Here is a 9,248-nt window from a genome sequence, read left to right as displayed (position 1 = left end):
GACTTTACTGTTTCATTCCATTTGCTGTTTTATCCTAAAAAAAACTCACATCAATCTATCAGAGTCCATTGTGACCTTACCTCTGCTGAACAAATTAATTTACAGGGCAAGAATTAGAATTGAAAGATTAAATGAAAAGATGAGTTTGCAGGACAACAACGAGAATTTAAAAGGCAAATGAAGCTGAAATGTCACGTGTTTGCCACAAACATTTGTTGTTTCATTTCGAGGAAGTGAAACCTGGAGCCAGATACTCATGGATGTGAACATTAAACAAACGGCCGAAACTGTGACTCATTAACTGGAGACTGCGTGACGGGGATTACAATCATTGCTCTGTTGCAATTGAATAAATTCAGGGCAATAAGGAATAGATTGGCATCATAAAATACCTGATACTAAGGTTAATAGAGCCGGGATCAGAATGCAGTTAATTTCTAAGGAGTTGGAATCGGGACAAACAAACAGTCAATGTTCGAATGGGATGATAATTCCAAACATTGAAATTTTCAAATCTGTGAGTTCACTGTGTCCTTCCTTCTGCTGTTTGATCCCAATAAACTCAGACCAACTATGAGATCTCACTCTATCCTTCCCTCTGGCTTTTGATCAAAATAAACTCACACCAAACTATGAGAGTTCAGAGTTCAGAGTTCAGCAATCTATGTGACCTTCCCTCTGCTGTTTGATCCAAATAAACTCATCAATCAATGAGAGTTCACTGCAGCATTCCCTCTGCCGTTTGATCCCAAAAACTCACATCAATCTATGCGAGTTTACTGTCTCCTTCTCTCTGCTGTTTGAACCAAATAAACTCGCATCAATCTATGAGAGTTTATTCCATCATTTTCTGTTGTGAGATCCAAATAAACTCACAGCAATCTACGAGAGTTTACTGTGTCCTTCAATCTGCTGTTTGATCCCAATGAGCTCACAGCAATCTATGAGAGTTCACTGTGTCCTTCCCTCTGCTGTTTGATCCAAATAAACTCACATCAATCTATGAGAGTTCACTGTGTCCTTCCCTCTGCTGTTTGATCCCAATAAGCTCACATCAATCTATGAGAGTTCACTGTGTCCTTCCCTCTGCTGTTTGATCCAAAATAAACTCACATCAATCTATGAGAGTTCACTGTAGCATTCCCTCTGCCGTTTGATCCCAAAAACTCACATCAATCTATGTGAGTTTACTGTGTCCTTCTCTCTGCTGTTTGAACCAAATAAACTCGCATCAATCTATGAGAGTTTATACCATCATTTTCTGTTGTGAAATCCAAATAAACTCACAGCAATCTACGAGAGTTTACTGTGTCCTTCAATCTGCTGTTTGATCTCAATGAGCTCACAGCAATCTATGAGAGTTCATTGTGTCCTTCCCTCTGCTGTTTGATCCCAATAAACTCACATCAATCTATGAGAGTTCACTGTGTCCTTCCCTCTGCTGTTTGATCCAAATAAACACACATCAATTTGTGAGAGTTCACTGTGTCTTTGCCTCTGCTGTTTGGTCCAAATCAACTCACAGCAATCTGTGAGAGTTCACTGTGTCCTCCCTCTGCTGTTTGATCCAAATAAACTTGCATCAATCTATGATTGATCACTGCGTCCTTCCCTCTGCTTTTTAATTCTATTGAACTCACATCAATCTATGAGAGTTTATTGCTTTGTTCCATTTGCCGTTTGATCACGATAAACTCAGAGCAAACTATGAGAGTTCACTGTATCCTTCCCTGTACTGTTTGATCCATTTAAACTTTCATCAATCTATGAGAGTTCACTGTGCCCTTCCTTCTGCTGATTGATCCAAATAAATTCACATCAATCTGTGAGAGTTCACTGTGCCCTTCCCTCTGTTGTTTGATCCCAATCAACTCACATCAATCCAGGAGAGTTCACTGCGCCCTTCCCTCTGTTTTTTGATCTCAATCAACTCACAGAAATCTATGAGAGTTCACTGTGTCCTTCCCTCTGCTGTTTGATCCAGGAAAACTCACATCAATCTATGACAGTTCACTGTGTCCTTCGATCTACTGTTTGATCCAAATAAACTGACAGCAATCTCTGCGATTTTTTTTATTCGTTCACTGTGAACTTCCCACTGCTGCTTGATCCCAATAAACTGACAGCAATCGATGTGAGTTCACTGTGACATCCCCTCTGATGTTTGATTCCAATGAACTCACGTCAATCTATGAGAGTTTACTATTTCGTTCCATTTGCTGTTTGATCCCAATAAACTCAGAGCAATCTATGAGAGTTTATTGTATCCTTCTCTCTGCTGTTTGCTCCCAATAAACTTACAGCAATCTGTGAGAGTTCACTGTGACCTACCGTCTGCCGTTGATCCAATAAACTCACAACAATCTTTGAGAGTTCACTATGTCGTTCCCTCTGCTTTTTGATCCAAATAAAATCACATCAATCTATGAGAGTTCATTGAGTCCTTCGCTCTGCAGTTTGATCCAAATAAAATCACATCAATCTATGAGAGTTCACTGTGTCCTTCCACCTGATATTTGATCCAGATGAACTCACATCAATCGATGAGAGTTCACTGTGTCCTTCGATCTACTGTTTGATCCAAATAAACTGACAGCAATGTATGAGAATTTACTGTGTCTTCGCTCGGCTGTTTGATCCAAATAAACTCACAGCAATCTATGAGAGTTCACTGAGTCCTTCCCGCTGCTGTTTGATCCAAATGAACTCACTTCAATCTGTGAGCGTTCGCTGTGACCTTCCCTCTGCCGTTTGAACCCAATAAACTCGCATCAATCTATGAGAGATCATTGAGTCCTCACCTCTGCTGTTTGATTCTATTGAACTCACATCAATCTATGAGAGTTTATTGCTTCGTTCCATTTGCTGTTTGATCCCAATAAACTCAGAGCAAACTATGCGAGTACACTATATCCTTCCCTGTGCTGTTTGATCCATATAAACTCACATCAATCTATGACAGTTAACTGCGTCCTTCGATCTACTGTTTGATCCACATAAACTCATATCAATCTATAAGAGTTCAGTGTGTCCTCCCCTAATCTGTTAGATCCATAAAAGCTCACATCAATCTGTGAGAGATCACTGTGTCCTTCCCTCTGCAGTTTGATCCAAATAAACTCAGAGCAAACTATGAGACTTCATTCTGTCCTCCCCTCTGCTGTTTTGATACATATAAACTCACAGCAATCTATGAGAGTTCACTGTGTACTTCTCTCTGGTGTTTGATCCCAAAAAACTCACAGCAATCCATGAGAGTTCGTTGTGTCGTTCCCTCTGGTGTGTGAACACAATAAACTCACAGCAATCTGTGTGAGATCACTCTGTCCTTCCCTCTGTTGTTTGATCCAAATAAGCTCACATCAATCTACGAGGGTTCACTGTGTCCTTCCCGATGCTGTTTGATCCAAATATACTCACATCAATCGATGAGAGTTCACTGTCGCCTTCCATCTGCTTTTTCATCCCAATAAACTCGCAGCTATCTATGCCTCTTGCCAACTTTTATACTCCGATAATGAAGATACTTTATGGTGATCAATAAAATCAAAACGAAGACACGGAACTGATATCGGCAATAGAAAGCAGGTTCTCTCCGCTTGTGATGAGTAACTGATATTTACCCAAGGTGTGTTCATTCATGTGCAGAACTCACAACACTAACTTACCCTGGAACTAGAACTAGAATTAAGATCCACAGCACAAGGTAAGGACCTGGAATATAGTAAGCTCTATTATTGTCTTTTAATTTACCGGAATGGACGCATCGCCGTTTATTTGTGCAGTAATTCGATGCTACTCAAACGCTAAAATTCTACTGTTGTACATCGTATTCAAATGTAATTCTTGTTTGTGACACGGTTATGATCAAAAAGTTAGAGGTCGAGATTTTTCAACAAAATACAGAATCCGTCATCATCACCGAAATCCAATGTTTCCAGCTCCGGGAGGTTCACGCTTTGACCCGCAGTGACCTCAGGTTGCGAGGGCTCCTTGGTGCCAAACCGAGGCAAATGCCTCCGTGTTGCCAAGAGGAGTTTCCGCTATCACTTTGGCATTGAACTCTTGTATTTGTGCAAAGTCGGACGAGGATTGAAACACCACCCGAACTGAGTGTGGGTGAGGAGGTTATTGCTGAGTGAATGTTGCTTGATGGCGCTATTGATGAGTCCATCCATCACTTTGCTAATCATTGTGAGGTGGCTGTTGGGGAGGTAATTTGTTGGATTCAGTCTGTCCATAATTTTGTGGCTAGGACATAGCTGATCATAAAAAAAACATATCTCTAAAGAGCAAAAATTCCACTTGTACTGTCAAACAACCATAGTCAACACGTGAGGTAAGACTCAATGTAACGCTGAAGGAAGTGACTCACACAAATGCCAAAAAAAACGGTAATTCAGGGCACTGGTAAAAAATAGAAAACAACCAAGGGGCACAAAGAAAATATTAAGAGCCGCAGAAAGGGAATACGAAACAAAACATGCAAGTAATCTAACGGCTAGTAGTAAAAATATAATAGGAGCAAGAAAGGAGCTGAAAAAGAGGTGGGTCCATTAAAGGCAGACACACGTGATTCGGTAAAAGCTTACAAGGGAATGGCGGATTTATTCAACAAACACATTGCATAAATTTTCGCAGTAGAGGAAGAGGACAAAACACCAGTGATATGAGGGAAACTAAAAATAAATCAAAGGCAGTAAACTACTTTATTCATAATAATAAATGGAGAAAATGATGGGACTCAGGATCGATAAATCTCCAGAAGCTGATAGTTTCCACCAAGGGGATTTAGAAGAAGTCGGGGTGGGAATTGCAGCTGCGTTAGTTGTAATCTTTCAAAGCTCTCTTCATTTGGGAATTGTGCCAACAGACGGGAAAATTAAGATGGGTGAGACAGTGAAACCAGGTAATTATATGCCTGTCAGTTTAACATCGGTTGAGGGGGAGTTAATAGAATCGGTCATTAAGGATAGAGTGAGAGAGCATTTGAGCAAATATGAACTGAACAGAGAGAACCAGCATGGCTTTTTTAAAGGTAACAGAGGTCTGACTGATCTAATTTAATTGTTTGAGGAGCTCACTTATCAAGTAGACAGAAGGGTATCTATGGAATTTATCGATGTGGAGTTCCAGAAATCATTTGATAAGGTTCCTCACAAAAATAATTGGCAACAATTAGAGCGCATGGAATTGGAGGCAGCCTTTGCACTTGGGTTAGAAATTGTTAGGGAGGTCGGTTTCATAATTTGTCTTGTATTTCCTTGATTATGGAAGATTGAGGGGAGAGGTGTTCAAAAGGTTAAAGGGGGTGGGTAGGGTGGGGAGAGAGAAATTATTTCCTTGAACGGGCAAATATCCTTCAAAGGAACGATGGGCCGAATGTCTTCCTTCTGGGCAGTAAAATCTGTGACTTTTCAATTCATTAATCTGCAGACTGCAGACTTTCACTGTAACACGTGATTCACCTCCACAGCTGCTTCAATCCACAACAACTCTGCCTGATCCTCATTGACACACAGGCAAAGCACATCCACGCAGCCCCACATTACAGTCCTATTCATGGCAATGTTCCAGTTTGAACGATTGATGCAGTCACTATTGTTGTTCTATTGGTTGCAATGTTCCAGTTTGAACGATTGATGCAGTCACTATTGTTGTTCTATTGGTTGCAATGTTCCAGTTTGAACGATTGATGCAGTCACTATTGTTGTTCTATTGGTTGCAATGTTCCAGTTTGAACGATTGTTGCAGCCACGATTACAGTCCCATTTGTTAAAATGTTTCAATTTGAGCGATTGATGCAACCACGATTACAAACACATAGTTTGCAATGTTCCAGTTTGAACGATTGATGCAACCACTATTACAGTCCTATTAGTTGCTATGCTCTCGTTGGAATTAATTATGCATCCGCTGTCATGGTCATATTGATTACAATGATCCACTTTGAGCTAACGATAGATCCCCTGTTATTTATTTTTGTTTAGGTGTAACAGATCCCCCAATATTATTCAGCACATTGCTTCATCAGAAATACTTATCGATTCGCAGTTACAGCCCCGCCTTCTGCCTGGGACCTATATCTCCCCATTCACTGTTAACTTCCTGTTCCGTGAATCGCTCTATGTCGGACATAGTCCTCCATACATTGCACAGCTGTGTTGTCCACTTCAGGGTCAAACTTGTTGGCGAACAAGGGTTTCTGTTGGAAGATCCAGTGCAGATCTGCAGAAGCATAAACACAGACTTGATGGCGGTACCTTCCTGTACAAGGCGGATATAAGGCACCTTTCTCAACATCACCAGCCTCAAAAGACCACTTCACTGCTCGAGTAAGGATTGGTGGGTCACCCCGACGGTGCCTGGGAGTGTCTGGAATGGAGCCTGGTACCTCGGGCATTCTCTGCAGGGTCGCCCAGATGTGTTCATCGGGGCTGTAGGTGTCCTCCGACCACTTGAAAAACGCCTGGATTTCCGAGTTCACAAATAAATTACTCACAAATTCTCTGGTGACCATAATGTATGCGGCCCCCACAAACATGGGGCTGTTTATGGGAGGGGGGCTCTTCTCTCGATCTGTTAAGACCACAGTTCCACGGATATCATAAAGAAACTTCCATCGTCTCTGAAAGTCAAGAAAAGAGCAATCATTTCTCATTTTCCAACGTCATCCTATTTTTTTTTTCTACCGCAACACAAGTAACAGCAGTATCGATTAATAATAAATTTAGACTTTAGCTAATGTTTTTTTTTGCTTGTATACATTTTGCCTATAAAATTCTGATACATAGAGCAGCTCAAAAGAGGAAATCACGAAAAAACGATAAGGTGGAGGCTCGCTGCACAGCTACTAATGGCCCATTGAAGGGAAATGATACGGGAGATGTCAGCAGATCAGGCCAGATTGGTCACCCACAAGTATGGAATTTAGACACGTGAAATAAAATAAGCCAATCAACAATCGCATTTGAAAGAAAAGTGTGTCAAGGCTTTGAAAACAATGTATTTAACAGCAAATGATCATCTGCCAGTTCCCTGGGAAGAAGGCTAAATATGGTAAATAGGAAGTTATCCTTCTATTATTCTACATGTTCCTATGTCGCTATGTTCCTATGAAGTTATCCTTCTATTCTCGTGCCCAAACCGAGTGATTTCAAACATACGATGTGGGGCATGAGGCCGCCGAACTCGAGGTTCAATTCAACGCTTGACAATCCAATCCAGTGAAGCGGGAGATGTGAGACCACCGGCAGGGGGTAATGTCACATCCCTTGTGCTTCAGGTGAGGTGTGGTATCACTGCAATTTGATAATGAGCAAGTTCCAATCATCCACTCCTTCAAATATCCATTCAGTTCCTTTTGATTACATATAACCGCTTCCACTGCCCCCTTTGGCGGCTGAGCAGACATGAAGCTGGCGCATTTACCTGTTTATATCCCGGTGGAGGGTCCGAATCTATCACATTTGAGCCGTTCATGGCCATGAGACTGTTGACCATCTCTCGGTTGGTTTTCGTTGGAATGTCTTGTCCACACACATTGATGAGATATCTCCACGGGACTGAGCTCCTCAGCAGCTCTTCCATGCAATTCAGATCAGCCTGAACCCTGGACCATGAGGCGTACGTCACCGTCTCTAATTTACTGACAACGAAGACATTACTGAAACAAGTGACGATGGCCTGGACGGCCGAGTGAAACTGTTTTGGAGACTTCCTGTCCACGTGGACGCAGTACACATTCTGAGGAGCGTAAATGCTTCTTAAGAGCCTCTCAAACATCTCGATCTTATCATAGATCACCACAGAATAGGCCAGAGGGAAATCGCGTTCCTCGGTGCTTAAGGAGAAACTGATGTATTTTCGCTTTTTAACAAAAGAATCGCAGTCTCGGGTCATTGTTAAGTAATCGATTTCAGTGAAGACTTTGTGTTTGTTTGCGATTGTAATCGAATTGATAAGAGCTTTTTCAACGGATTCCGGGTCACCGCTAATTATCTTCCAGCAACTCGAGTTCATTTCTGACAGATCGAGAGATGCATTTCGCTCATCATAACCTGGTTTTAGTTTAACTGGTTTCCAATAGTTTACCAACAGATTTCCTCTCCGGGAAAAATATCCACCAAGAAAAGTCACAGCGAGTCCGCACAGGGTTGACATCAGTACCGCCCGCCTGTAAGAACACCATGCCAATATCATCATTGCCCTTTTACGAGTATTTAAAATGTAAATCTGTGATCCGATTTCCAGATATATTTCTTATGCAAATATAAACTTTGAGGAATTGTGCTCTTGACAAGGAGGCACTTTGTTCCAGGAATTTGGATAAATTTGGCACCGAATTTTCAGGCACCAATGAATTCAAATCGGATGCTCGGGGATGACAACAGCAATTGTGGCTTCATTGGGTTTCAGCTGTCAGCTCTGTGAGACAGGTCGCACCTGCTCCTGGTGTCTTGTCCCCCCTTCCAGTGTGCCTTTGAGATCGGTCAGACCTTGCACCTTCCCTCACTCTCTCAATCAGTCACTCGCTCACTCTCTCCGCTCTTTGCGCTTTGGTGGCACTTAGCCTCTCAATTTCTTGTCGCAGAGATTCAATCTTCGCTTCACAAAGGTCCCTGTAATCGGTTTCTCCCTCGTGTAACCGCTGTCAGTTAGTACACATTTTCCACATTCTCTATTGCCTTTTTCGTAACTTCGGCTTTTCCGTAAACTTTCACTGAAAGAAGGGAGAAGGCTCGGGCGGGTCTCATGAAAGATTCAAGACCATAAACGAAAAGGACGAGGAAAGCGATAACAGAGTCCAGAACAAGAGAAAAAAAAAGAAAGACTAACATTCATACAGCGCCTTTCATAACCTCAGGATGTCCCAAGAGGCTTTCCGGCCAATGACATATTTTGACGTGTCGTCACAGTTGTCATGTTGTGAACGCGGCAGTTGCTTTTGTGTACAGCAAGATCCCACTAACACCAATGTGATGATGACCGGATAACCTGTTTCAGTGATGTTAATTGCGGCACAAATATTGGCTGGTGCATCGGGGCAGTGGAATAACAAACTTCGACCTGAGAGGGAAGTCTCTCATTTGAAAAACGGCATCACGCATCGGACAGCGCTCCCTCAGTACTGCCCCTCCGACAGTGCAGGGCGACATCAGTAGCGTACGGAGTTACAAGGACACGGTTCCAATCCCTGTCTTCCTGAACTGCAAATTCTAAAGTCGGGAGGAGGCGTCACTGGACCA

The 9,248-nt window shown here is 42.2% G+C and overlaps 1 protein-coding gene across 1 annotated transcript; it reads right to left on the bottom strand.

Moving 5' to 3' along the window:
* Positions 1 to 6,100: 6,100 nt before the first annotated feature.
* LOC137314999 (beta-1,3-galactosyl-O-glycosyl-glycoprotein beta-1,6-N-acetylglucosaminyltransferase 3-like) lies at positions 6,101 to 8,246 on the bottom strand. Its single transcript, XM_067979956.1, has 2 exons — positions 7,432 to 8,246; positions 6,101 to 6,628 (listed from the first exon to the last, which is right to left on the bottom strand). The coding sequence occupies exons 1-2, from the start codon at positions 8,203 to 8,205 to the stop codon at positions 6,101 to 6,103; spliced, it is 1,302 nt and encodes a 433-aa protein (XP_067836057.1). The 5' UTR covers positions 8,206 to 8,246.
* Positions 8,247 to 9,248: the final 1,002 nt, after the last annotated feature.

This window comes from Heptranchias perlo, unplaced genomic scaffold (assembly GCF_035084215.1).
Source record: "Heptranchias perlo isolate sHepPer1 unplaced genomic scaffold, sHepPer1.hap1 HAP1_SCAFFOLD_53, whole genome shotgun sequence".
NCBI classification, from domain to species: Eukaryota; Metazoa; Chordata; class Chondrichthyes; order Hexanchiformes; family Hexanchidae; genus Heptranchias; species Heptranchias perlo.
Note: the sequence above shows the minus strand (reverse complement) of the source record. Positions and strands in the feature narration are given on the sequence as shown.